The sequence below is a fragment of the Pygocentrus nattereri genome, chromosome 1 (genome assembly GCF_015220715.1).
Source record: "Pygocentrus nattereri isolate fPygNat1 chromosome 1, fPygNat1.pri, whole genome shotgun sequence".
In the NCBI taxonomy this organism is placed as follows: domain Eukaryota; kingdom Metazoa; phylum Chordata; class Actinopteri; order Characiformes; family Serrasalmidae; genus Pygocentrus; species Pygocentrus nattereri.
In genome coordinates, this window is record NC_051211.1 from 35,820,424 (window position 1) to 35,834,226 (window position 13,803).

Here is a 13,803-nt window from a genome sequence, read left to right on the forward strand (position 1 = left end):
CATCCCATTCTTAATCCATAGGGTTTAATATGATGTGAGCCCACCCTTTGCAGCTATAACAGCTTCAACTCTTCTGGGAAGGTTTTCCACAAGGGTTAGGAGTGTGTTTATGGGAATTTTTGACCATTTTTCCAGAAGCACTTTTGTGAGGTCTGACATTGATGTTGGATGAGAAGGCTTGGCTCACAGTCTCCGCTCTGATTCATCCCAAAGGTGTTCTATTAGGTTGAGGTCAGGACTCTGTGCAGGCCAGTCAAGTTCTTCCACACCAAACTTGCTCATCCATGTCTTCATGGACATTGTTTGTGCAGTGGTGCGCAGTCATGTTGGAACAGGAAGGGGTCGTCCCCAAACTGTTCCCACAAAGTTGGGAGCGTGAAATTGTCCAAAATCTTTGGGTCTGCTGAAGCATTAAGAGTTTCTTTCACTGGAACTAAGAGGCCGAGCCAAACTGCTGAAAAAACAACCCCACACCATAATCCCCCCTCCACCAATCTTTACACTTGGCACAATGCAGTCAGACAAGTACCGTTCTCCTGGCAACCGTCAAACCCAGATTCATCAATCAGATTGCCAGACGGAGAAGTGTGATTCATCACTCCAGAGAACACATCTCCACTGCTCTAGAGTCCAGTGGCGGTGCTTCCAATCACTTCCACTTTGTACCCAATCGTTCCCAATCGCTTCCACTTTGTTATAATACCAATGACAGTTGACTGTGGAATATTTAGTAGTGAGGAAATTTCACAACTGGGCTTGTTGCACAGGTGGCATCCTATCATGGTACCACGCTGGAATTCACTGAGCTCCTGAGAGTGACTCATTCTTTCACTAATGTTTGTAGAAGCAGTCTGCAGGCCTAGGGGCTTGGTTTTATACACCTGTGGCCATGGAAGAGATTGGAACACCTGAATTCAATGATTTGGATGAGTGAGTGAATACTTTTGGAAATATAATGTAAATATGTGTTTGTGTGAGGTGTGGACTGTAGCTAAGAGACTTGCTTATACTGAATTTAATGCTGACTCCTTAATGCTGTGTCCAGCACATATAAAACCACATTTTAATACATAATTCTTACTTCTTCAGGCACCTTGTTTCATCTTCCAAAGCTCCATGCCTCTGAGAGGCAGGTCCTGATTTGTAATCTAATCAGGTGCAGGTACAGCGTGCGTGTGAGAGATATTAAGGTATTTTAATATAGTGCTTACATGGGAGTTAGCTCTTTGATCTTTTTGTCTTTTCGTCTTTATTCTCTCAGCACAACACCTGAAACAGATTAGGTGCATGTGCTTATGTCTGTATGTGTGTGTGGTCTCTGTTTTGCCCGTGTGCATCTCCTTTGAGAAAGTGGAGATGTTTTGATGTTCCATTTATTTGTTTCCTCTGCTGCAGAGCAGTCAAGCTTCCAAGCACCTTTCAAAAGATAAAAACAGAGAGGCAAGGAAGACAGAGAGCGAGGGACCAGAGCTCTAGATCTGGAAACAGATCACAAGGGTCAGGGAGGAAAAGAGAACGCGAGAAAGTATGTACGTAAGATATGTACCTTTACCCAAAAGTCTGCAGACACCTGCTTATCCAGCATTTCTTCTGAAATCAGGGACACTAAATGAGAGTGTTTGTTCCCTCTTTGCTGCAGTAAGAGTCTCTGATGTTCTCACTAGGTGTGAACATCAAAGATAGCTATGAGGATTTGATTGCGTTCAGCTATTAGTGAGGTCAGGTACTGATGTTGGATGATTAGTTCAGGATTGCAAACTCCACTCTACCTCATCCCAAAGGTACTGGATGGTGCTCCATCACTCCAGACAATTCAGCTCCACTGCTTCATAGCCCAATGCTGGGAGCTTTATACCCCTCTAGGTGATGCTTGGGATTGGGCGTGATGATTTTAGGCTCATGTGCAGCTGCTCCATTCTATTGGCAATGATCTTCTAAATTGTGTCTGCATAAATGCACACCTGTGCCAGCAACGGGTGCACCATCACTTATTCGAGGAGGTGTCTGGATACTTTTGGATCATTAAAAAGGACAGCTGTCTGTTATATGAACATTTAATGATGAAAAGAAAATTAGAATAATGTATTATAGTTAAGGTTTGATTTTCTTACAACAGCTCTATTATCTAAACAAAATGCAATCAAAAAAGAAAACTTCATCATTTAAGCCTAAGCTTCATGGGATAGTGAATTAGTCACAGCTGTTTCGGGTTAGTGACTGCTGTGGTCAGGCCACGTGGATCGGTTTGTCCACAATGCCTGTGCTAACCCAGATCAGAGGATGCATGTTCAGCACACTGGACAGCACCCTTCTTTTTTGGGCTGACACTTGGTAACACTAAAAGACATACACTATTTTGTGCTAATAAAGACTATTTTATTTATATTTCATATAAAAAAAATACTTAAAAAAAAAGGTTACTATAGTAGGTGTAGTTTCAATTTGTACCTAAGGTCAGTATTTGGAAACAAAGCTGAAAACATATTCCATTTTGAATTTCCTGTTTTTGTTTGAATTCACCAACAGCCTCCTATTCAGCCTACAGCAGTTTAGCTCCAATCATTCATGCTGCTGTTATAAGGAATGTTTCAGCCCAGACTGCTACTGATTGAGAACTGTGAAAATGTCAGAGATGCCCCCCCCCCCCCCCCACAGTTGCACTGTTTACAGGAGATGTTTCTGAGGACATTACATAGAAGATAATCTACTTGAAGCATGAAGGGGAATGCAGGAACTTCCAAAACTGGAGTTAAAAAGTAAAATAAACTCTCAGATGAACAGAACTTAAAGCTTTTATCTTTGAGAGAGACAGGTGTTTCTGTCCATCCCTCCACTGTGAGAAGACAACACTATGAGTCTGAATGGATGTGTGACAGAAAAAATGCTGAACATTTTGGTTGTGCAATTTTATGTTAAATATATGTTTTCTGTTTTTCCTGGTGCTAAAAAATTAATTACTTTTACTTAATGGCTGTTTAGACTGAAGATAAAAGAATAATAAGCTTTAATGTTCAAACAATCCTGTATTTAATTTCAATTATAAAGGCACAGTAACCAAAACAGCCTGTTTAATTCTAAGGGTTAAATAGAGGATGGAAAATAACAATGGAAATGAAATATTGTCGATTTTGACACATACATGAGAAATATAGTATATGAGGTATTGTGTGTAACCCTTATATTATGTTGAGGTTCGTTAAAATATAGACATGCTACCACATGACCTTATCATATGTTTTGTATAGAACCATTATAGAGAGGTTCTGGAAGTACCCAAAAGTGTTTTTTAAGGCAAAAAAGAGAGAAAAAAGGGGGCAGGTAGGAAGAGAAAGTACGAGGGAGGTAGAGGGAGTGCAGCTGTAGCATAAGTGGACTTCAAAGTGAATGTCCTGCTGAGTTTGGCCAGTGTTTATTAGATCCAGAGACACTGCAGATCCAGGAGAAATCTGTTGGCTTCTATGCGTGAGTGTGTGTGTGTGTGTGTGTGTGTGTGTGTGTGTGTGTGTGTGTGTGTGTGTGTGTGTGTGTGTGTTTGTGTGTGTGTCAGCAGTTCCTTTCAGAAACATAAAGACAAACACCTTTACTCTCCTTTAAGAAAACATCTGTATCTCTCTGCTCTCGCTCTCCTTTCATGTTTTGATCACAGCTGTCTTCTCCTGTCTCTCTCTCTGGATTAACTTCTCCATTGTTCTTCTCTCAGGAGAGCTGACACATTCTCCTTTTTTCTATTTCAGACACAGCAAGAACACACACACACACACACACACACACACACACACACACACACACACACACACACATATACATTCAGGTTTATCAGTCTGGTTATGCATCATGTGACATTTAAAAAACATTACTGTGGCTGGTGCTGAAATACCCTACTACTGTGCTGGGGTGCAGGGGTGGATGTGGCCTTCTAGCTTAAAGCAGAAGCTGCTCAGAACAGCATCCAAGTTCTCTGAGTTCTATTTACTCATACAGTTAGACAGCCAGTCTGAAGAAGCATACTGCTGTCTAAAAAACAGCAGTTTGCACAAAGTTAATAGACCACTAAAGGCATGTCATCATTCTGTAGTTGGCTTCATGCCCACATTAGAAACTCTGGGTCTGAGCTTGATTTCTCAAGCCAGTCCATCCACATGCTTTTAATGGGAATTGCCACTATCATGCCCTGTGGTTAACACAGCAGCTACAAACTTGATACATTTTAACCTACATACATTTTTCCACTTAATGTCTCTGGAAACTCGGAGTTATGAGTTTGTTATCCCCTTAAAATCCTAGGCTTATTACGTACTAAGGCTTATTATTCAGTGCAAACTGGCTGAGCTTTTAGATTATAAAAGTGTGTTACAAAACTTTGAGCCCTGGCCATTTAAAGGATAAAGGAGTTAAAATATGAATGCTGCTTTATGCAGCCCAACACTGCTATCTAAACTAACATGATAAGATAGTAAAAGTACACAAGAATGACCCACATAAGCTTTACCAAGTGTGGTAGTTAAGCTGCTTTGGCAGTAGTAGTAGTGTACATTAGAAGTAGCTGATGTTATTATATAATATTGTTAACATTTAATAATAGATTTACTTATGGCAGCAGTGTTGCAACATTCATATGTTGACTTCATAACAATTTCATAATTGAGAAGATGCAGTGACATTCAGTGGAAAAATATACATAGGTTTGGAAGCTTTTTGTGTACCTCAGCACTTTGTAGTAGTGATTTCTGAAAATCCCATTCATTTTTCTCATAGAGCAATTAAGCTTAGAGTCAGAGTTGTAAATATCTTCATGTTGCTGACACTGGAATGATGCACGACTTGGTTTATTGACTCTTTGCAAAAGAATGACTGCTACTTCTTCAGTCGAGCGAAGGAAAAACTAGGAAACTCTAGGTTAAGCCTTTTCTGGATTACTGTATTTGCTAACTCTGATATTAATGTGATTTCTAACAATAATGTTACAGAACAATGTCAATATCAGTTAGCTAACCAAGCTTTTCATAACTTAATGCACTTGTGCACATGCTTTTATGTTGTTTTAAGTGTAAAAAATGAGAACTCCTCAGCATGCCATGCTACATCAGTTAGCTCCAGTGTTAGTTTTAGTTTTGGCTTTACTATTAACTAATTTGACAGAGTAGCTTCTGTTCCACAAGCCTCTTCCTTATTAGACTATTAGACATTTTGAAAATCTAGTCCAAACCCAGTTGCCAAGATATTTCTATGTTTTGATTAATGTAAACATGGTACACTGAGTGCTTCTACATTTTACTTTGTGCTGCAGAACTTTTTAGTCTGTTAGCACAAGTGTTGTGGATGCTATCTTGTTGCCTGAGCTGAAAGGTCGACCGATTTAGTGACAGTAAATTGCAGAGGAGGAACTAGTCTGAATTTGCAAACAGTCAACTGTCTTAAACAAAAGAAGCAAACGTCAGACTCCAAACATATTAATGTGGAAATTATGTAAATTTGTTTTTTGCCTATTTTTTTATTGCCTTTAATTACTTATTTAACTTCATCTGTGTTTATTGAGGGGCAGCACAGAGGTGCAGTGGCTAGCACAATGACCACTGGGATGTGCTACAGCAGCCCCTGCAACTCAGGAGGATAAGCAGCTTTGATAATGTGTGTGTGTGTGTGTGTGTGTGTGTGTGTGTGTGTGTGTGTGTGTGTGTGTGTGTGTGTGTGTGTGTGTGTGTGTGTGTGTGTGTGTGTGTGTGTTTTTTCAGCATTCAGTGGAGAGGTAAAGGAGATATTCCACTGCTATAGGTCTCTCTCTCTCTCTCTCTCTCTCTCTCTCTCGTCTTTAGAAATGTGTGAGTGTTTTGCTGTGCTTTTTGCATATTGAGTATGTGTGGAACTGCACTGATTTTGAGAAAATCACGCTGAGAGGCTGCAGAGTTACAGTTATGAGGACATGGTGTTTTGATACTTTTTGTGTGTGTGTGTGTGTATTTGTGTATTTGTATGAAAGAGAGAGAGAGAGAGAGAGAGAGGGAGAGAGAGAGAGAGAGAGAATGAAAGATCGTGAGATACTGAGAGAGAGAGAGAGAGAGAGAGAGAGAGTAAAAGCTAGTGAGACACAGAGAGAGTGGGAGAGATAGAGTGAAAGACAGTGAAACACTGAGAGAGAGAGCGAGAGAGAGACTGAAAGATAGTGAGAGGGATACACTGAGAGTGGGAGAGAAAAGGAGAGAGTGAAAGATAGTGATACACTGAGAGTGGGAGAGAAAAGGAAAGAGAGAGTATCTTTCTTTCCTCTCGTCTTCTCGTTTTCTTTCAGTTGTCCTGCTTTCTCTTTTTCCATTTCTCTGTCTGTCTCCTCTATGCTCTTTCTGTGTCTCTGTATCACTCCTGATCTTTCTCCTATCTGTCTCATTATCTCTTCATCTCCCTCTATCTTTGTTTCTCTCTTTCTCTCACCCTCTCAGTCTCTGTCACTACCTCTTTTACTTACTCTTTGTTTCATTCATATCTCTCTTTCTGTTCCTCTCTTTGTGTCTCTCTTTCTCTCTTTTCTCTATGCCTGTATCTCTGTGTTACCAGCTTTCACTCACACTACATTTCTCATTGTCTCTGTGTGTCTCTTTATCTTTTTCTCATCTTCTTCTTCTTCTTTTTCTTCTTCTTCTTCTTCATCATCTTCTTCTCTTTCTCTCTCTCACACACACTCTCTCTGTGTAGGGGAGTTGGAGAAGCAGCAGGGGGTGAAGACTCACTCTTCCAAAAACAACGGCACCCAGCTGGAGCTCCGGGGGAGACAGAGCTCTCCATCGGGTAAAACACACACACACACACACACACACACACACATACACACACACACACACACACACACACACACACACATATACATACATACATACACACACACATAAATGCGTAAATGAGAAGTGTGTGTCTGTGATGGGTAGAAGTAAAGGAAATAGGAAAAGGAATGAGTGTGTGTGTGTGTGTGTGTGTGTGTGTGTGTGTGTGTGTGTGTGTGTCACTTAAACCCATCTAGAGTTTTTTTGCTATGAGTTGACATTCTGCTATGCATTCAAATTACATTACAAAATTATATAAACACTGCTCAAAAAATAAAGGGAACACTCAAATAACACATCCTAGATCTGAATGAATGAAATACTCATTGAATACTTTGTTCTGTACAAATCAGTTGAATGTGCTGACAACAAAATCACACAAAAATCATCAATGGAAATCAAATTTATTAACCAATAGAGGCCTGGATTTGGAGTCACACACAAAATGAAAGTGGAAAAACACACTACAGACTGATCCAACTTTGATGTAATGTCCTTAAAACAAGTCAAAATGAGGCTCAGTGTTGTGTGTGGCCTCCACGTGCCTGTATGACCTGCCTACAACACCTGGGCATGCTGCTGATGAGGTGGCGGATGGTCTCCTGAGGGATCTCCTCCCAGACCTGGACTAAAGCATCCGCCAACTCCTGGACAGTCTGTGGCGCAACGTGGCGTTGGTGGATGGAGCGAGACATGATGTCCCAGATGTGCTCAATCGGATTCAGGTCTGGGGAACGGGCGGGCCGGTCCATAGCTTCAATGCCTTCATCTTGCAGGAACTGCTGACACACTCCAGCCACATGAGGTCTAGCATTGTCCTGCATTAGGAGGAAGCCAGGGCCAACCGCACCAGCATATGGTCTCACAAGGGGTCTGAGGATCTCATCTCAATACCTAATGGCAGTCAGGCTACCTCTGGTGAGCACATGGAGGGCTGCGGCCCTCCAAAGAAATGCTACCCCACACCATTACTGACCCACTGCCAATGCTGAAGTCATGCTGAAGGATGTTGCAGGCAGCAGATCGCTCTCCACGGCATCTCCAGACTCTGTCACGTCTGTCACATGTGCTCAGTGTGAACCTGCTTTCATCTGTGAACAGCACAGGGCGCCAGTGGCGAATTTGCCAATCCTGGTGTTCTCTGGCAAATGCCAAGCGTCCTGCACGGTGTTGGGCTGTGAGCACAACCCCCATCTGTAGACGTCGGGCCCTCATACCATCCTCATGGAGTCGGTTTCTAACCGTTTGTGCAGACTCATGCACATTTGTGGCCTGCTGGAGGTCATTTTGCAGGGCTCTGGCAGTGCTCCTCCTGTTCCTCCTTGCACAAAGGCAGAGGTAGTGGTCCTGCTGCTGGGTTGTTGCCCTCCTACGGCCTCCTCCACATCTCCTGGTGTACTAGCCTGTCTCCTGGTAGTGCCTCCAGCCTCTGGACACTACGCTGACAGACACAGCAAACCTTCTTGCCACAGCTCACATTGATGTGCCATCCTGGATGAGCTGCACTACCTGAGCCACTTGTGTGGGTTGTAGAGTCCGTCTCATGCTACCACGAGTGTGAAAGCACCACCAACATTCAAAAGTGACCAAAACATCAGCCAGAAAGCAGAAAGGTACTGAGAAGTGGTCTGTGGTCCCCACCTGCAGAACCACTCCTTTATTGAGTGTGTCTTGCTAATTGCCAGTAATTTCCACCTGTTGTCTGTTCCATTTACACAACAGCTGTGAAATTGATTGTCAATCAGTGTTGATTCCTAAGTGGACAGTTTGATTTCACAGAAGTTTGATTTACCTGGAGCTACATTGTGTTGTTTAAGTGTTCCCTTTATTTTTTTGAGCAGTATATATATATATATATATATATATATATATATATATATATATAAACAAAGTAATTACATAGCTAATTATAAACAGTTCTGTCCAAAAGTCAGAGACCACCCTTTTGTTTATTTAACCTTCACTCAATACAGCCTTTCCAAGTGTGTTATTCATTTTTCAGTGCCAGGAAAAAAATAAAACAGAAAAACAACCAAAAAAACAAAACAGAAAATCACACAGAATCCCCAACAACTAAATATAATAATGGCTTTTTTCAATATTTATTATAGTTTTATCCAAGTGGACTTGCTTTAGTTTTTCATTTGCAAGAATATTTTTCCACACCTCCAAAGTCTTAGCGGTCATAGAAATTTAGTTGTAGAATTGGTTAAATGTCGCAATGATCCAAAATTCAAACTTAGACTCATCCGTCTGTAAACCTTACTCCTCAAATCAGATGTCTAAGAGTGGAGCTTGATTTTAGAACTGTTCATCAGTTGGTGGTAGTTTTATTGATCTACTAGGTCTTGTTGGGGGTCATTTTCTCTGTATCTGTATGAAATAAGAATTGAGTTTTAGGAACTTGAGTAGTTTTTACTTTCCCCTTACTTGTGCAAGTGGATTATCTCATATCTAATCTCAGAAATTTCTCATTTGTAGATTTTTCGGCATTTAGATGCACATGAGGAAGATATGCAGTTAAGGAGTGTTTGGGTAGTTGTTTGTGTGAACTTTACTGTTTGAAGGGGACCATAATATCAGTGGGGAACACAAAGGACACAGTGGACCAGTTAACCCCGTAAATGGCCAAATTGTTATTACCAAGTTCTACTATCTAAGAATAGCTCAACTAGTTTTCATTAAAGTCCCTGTAGTTACTGAATAATGAGCCATAGTGTGTTGTAAGCCTGGGATTTTAAGGGGTTAAATACTGATAAATTTGATATTATACTCATATAATAGTATAATATCAATGTGGTGTTGGAGGTTCCTGTGGTCTCTTAAATATACAATACTGTAAAAATGTTTTAGTCAACTAATCACATCATGAAAAAGTAATTATTTTGTACCAGTTAAACATTAGACATTAAACACTGTCATTAAAATAGATGCAAATAATCATAAATACGTAAAATTAACACAAATTTCATGTTATCAAAGAAGACGCTATTCACATTTTGTGAGCTAATCCTTCCCAAGACAGGGTTTTTTAACAAAGAAATGTGGCAAGATTTAAACATCTGTTTAATACGTTTACGTTGGTGCAAACTGACAATCATTTGTTCAAAGTCAATTTGAAACAGAGGTGATCGCATTTGAGGAAGAGTCACTAAATGCTAAGTGATTTCTATTGATGGTAGGTGGGGATGGTGGGAGGAGGAGGTGTAACATAATTTTTCCTCCCGCTAGTGCATGGTGACGTAATCAAAGCTAAGCTTGAAAAGCTAACTTTTGACAGGCATGCTATGATACAGATGTGGTTGATCTCATAAGGCTATGAGTGGAGCTTCAGTGAACTGCACAGATTAGTGTAGGATATTACTTATGACCGCTTGTGAACTCTCACATTGTCTGATGTATAATTTCTGTTTGTTGGTCAGGTAAGAAGGACATTGACACGGCACAGACTGGACACAATGCGGTAGAGGTAAGTGACCATTGTCTCCTCAGGTAAGTCCCTGCACTGCCTTTTATACAGCAGAAGGGTCAGCTCATAGCAGATAGTATGTTTTGCACGCTTAGTAGTTGATGTATTGTAATGGGCCACAATAGCCATAGACTGGGTTGGCATTAAAAGCTTGGTGTAGTGCCCCATTCTCTAGAGCGTACATCACCCCTGAAGCTGTTTCAGACAGACTTGCCCTGGAGCCAAAACCAACAGTGGTCCACTGGAGGTCAAACTTGAGCATACTAAGTCTCCCTGCTGCTCGAGCCAGCCTGTTAAGTGCAGTGAGAAGGGGAACGTTTGTGTCCTTTAGCAGTTATCTCTCAGACATTTTGGGGAATACAGTCTGTGAATAGGGCATTTTAACAGCCTTATGCTTCTGTTAGCAGAGTTACTTACGCTGAGCAGACAGAGCAGAAACTGACATGTGTATATGTTGGTGTAGCTCAGAAGGCACGTCCTGTAGGCCAGCGCCTCCTAATCCTCCAACCACTTCCCTGCATATTGTAGTGTTTTCTCTATCCTAACTTTGGCAAATGATTTTAGATGGAACAGTGATTGTTAATATATGGGAATTAATGGCTGGTTTATTTGGATAAATCATAAAATCTTGCCAGGCATTACATCACCTCGCAAACTACATTGCTTCCCGCATTACTACTGAAGCTAAAAGCTAAATGCCTGAGAAATTAGATGCAGGGGAGCAGGTTAAATTATCAGATGCTAAAAAAATATTGAGCACAAAATCCACACAGACTCGGATTTAGCTAACGCGACTGCTTCAGGCGGTTATTTCTGCTCTTTTCACCTCCTTTTCTTCTCTAGTGAAACCGTTTAAAGTGAGTTTAAAATCTGACAGTACAAACAGCAGATCAATAAAACCACAAGCATGCACAATTTTACTGATACATTAATGAAGGGTAGCCTCCACACAGCACAGTGCACAAGATCATCACGTTTTAATTAAAAATATTTAAATATAAAGTAGAACACAGTAGAAAGTGGGTCTCCGGTTCTAATTGCCACTTGGATAGAAGCACCAACTTTTTCAAGTTACAGTTATGTGATGTCATTTCAACATAGCAGCACTCACAGTGCAAAGCAAGAGCAGGAAATAGAAATGTGTTATAATGGATAAATAATGAATAACTACTATGAATTATTCAGTAGCTGCTATGAATTGTTCAGTAGTCACTATGAATGAGTCTGCTGTGTGAATTGTTCAGTAACGATTATGAACTACTGTGAAGTAATTAGTACCTACTATGAATCATTCAGCAAACATTGTGAACTGTCTGCTATGAATTAATTATTTGGTAACCCCTATGAATTATTCAGTAACCCCTATGAATTATTTAGCGCCTACTGCGAATTAATTAGTAACCACCATTAATTATTTGGTAACCCCTATGAATTATTCAGTACCTACTATGAATTAATTAGCAACTACTATGAATAATTATCAACTACAATGAATCATTTAGTACATACTATGGATTATTAACTGCTATGAATTAATAAATGTTTGCTGTGTATTAAGTAGTAACTACTATGAATTATTCAATGACCACTGTCAATTATTCAGTAATCACTATAAATGAATTCAGTGTCTGCTGTGGATTAAATAGCAACTACTGTGAATTATTCAGTATGGCCTATGAATTATTCAGTACCAACTGTGAATTAATTAGTAAGCACCATGAATTATTCAGTACCTATGATAATTATTTAGTAACTCCTATAATTTATTCAGGACCTACTGTGAATTAATTAGCTCCCCCTGTAAATTATTCAGTAACCCCTATGAATTATTCAGTTCCTTTTGTGAATTAATTAGTAACCCCTATGAATTACTCAGTACCTACTGTGAATTAATTAGCAACTGCTGTAAATAATTAGTAAACCCTATGATTTATTAAGTACCTAGCATGCATTAATTAGTAATTGCTATGAATCGTTCAATGTTTGCTGTGTATTAAGTAGTAACTACTATGAATTATTTGATAACTCCTATAAAATATTCAGCACCTATTATGAATTAATTAGTAACTGCTATGAATTATTCAATAACCACTATCAATTATTCAGTAACTACTGTTAATTATTAATTAACTACTGTTAACTATTAATTAGCACCTAGTAAGAATTATCTGGTATCTACTGTGGATTATTCTGTAACCCTTTAAAATTATTATTCAGTAACTACTAGTAAATATAATGAATTATTCATTATGCACTGCGAATTAATTACTAGCTACCATGAATTATTTAGCAACTGATATTAATTATTCAGTAACAGCTGTAAATTATTCAGCTAAGTATGAAGCTCATATGTAAATTATGAGAGTGGGGAATTGACGTATGGGCCCCTAGGGTGCAGTTATGAGGCTAAACTTTAAAGCTGTTGTTGGGGGAGGGGGGTTGTGTGTGATATGTCTTAGGACTACTAAATACAGGGTTACGTGTCATTTTCAGCACCCATAATGTTAAATTGCTCTTTAAAACTGAATGGAGCACTAACCAAACAACTCTTTATTTCCAGAGCTATTCGAAAGAGTTTAAACGCTGTGTTTTTATACTCACACAGCACGTATGAGTAATAGGTCACTGGGAACATCCATTTTTTTACTGCATATAGTTGAGGTTGTGTGAATGCTCTGAGGTGGGAGGTGGGAGTTCCCAGTTGTCATGAATACAGCTTTGGATCAGGGTAACACTAATGTGTGCAAGGCAGGGGTATCTCAGGACCACGACCAAAAAAACACTGCTGTATGCAATAGAGATGATGAAGAACTTGCAGGCAGCCTGCTATAAATGATTTGTATGTGAGCTCGTTGCCTCTATGGCAGTGCTTTCAAGGAGACAAAACATGCAAATGGGTTTATTGTTTATGAATTCTAGATTTTTAGGGCAGTGCTTGAAATTAAAAGGGGAAAAGAACAAAAGAGAGGGCGGCTGTGTGTGTGTGTGTGTGTGCGTGAGTGGCACGCTCCTACTGCAGCATCAAAATTAGCACATGCATTAACACTAACATTAATGCAAGCAGTCACAATCTCCTCTGCAACCTCTCTGTGGGAATATTAAACATTCCTCAGCCGCCAAATCCAATTCAAACTACATTACCCAGGGGGCCACACACTTAGCATCTTGATGGTGCCGCGTGACCTTAACTTTGCCTCTGTAACCCCAGGACTGTGTGTAAGTGTATGTATTTAAGGAGAAAAGGGGACAGAGCCAGCACACAGGGTCACTGTAACGCCAGATGAATGTCTAAACAGCAGCGCCTTTCATGACAGCTTTGATTAATGGCTTGTCATATCTCAGCAGGCTCCTAGGATAAAAGTCAATTACCATACTTAGAAACCCTCTTTTTCTCTTACTTTTCTGTGGGTCCAGAAGTCTGTTCTTTACTAGGCCTGAGCGATAGAATAGTATGGCATTTCGTTGTTTATAAATTGAGAATTTCTCTGATTTCTTCCAAGCTTTTGTGCAATTAAATAGTTA

The 13,803-nt window shown here is 39.9% G+C and overlaps 1 protein-coding gene across 4 annotated transcripts in view; it reads left to right on the forward strand.

The window, feature by feature from the left end:
* iqsec3a (IQ motif and Sec7 domain ArfGEF 3a) overlaps positions 1-13,803 on the forward strand; it is a 244,617-nt gene that overhangs the window by 219,833 nt on the left and 10,981 nt on the right. For all 4 annotated transcript variants that reach the window (XM_017696969.2, XM_017696971.2, XM_017696972.2 and 1 more), the window contains exons 12-13: positions 6,688-6,780; positions 10,235-10,281. In XM_017696969.2, the coding sequence (XP_017552458.1) occupies positions 6,688-6,780; positions 10,235-10,281 (140 nt within the window). The remainder of the gene's footprint in view (positions 1-6,687; positions 6,781-10,234; positions 10,282-13,803) is intronic.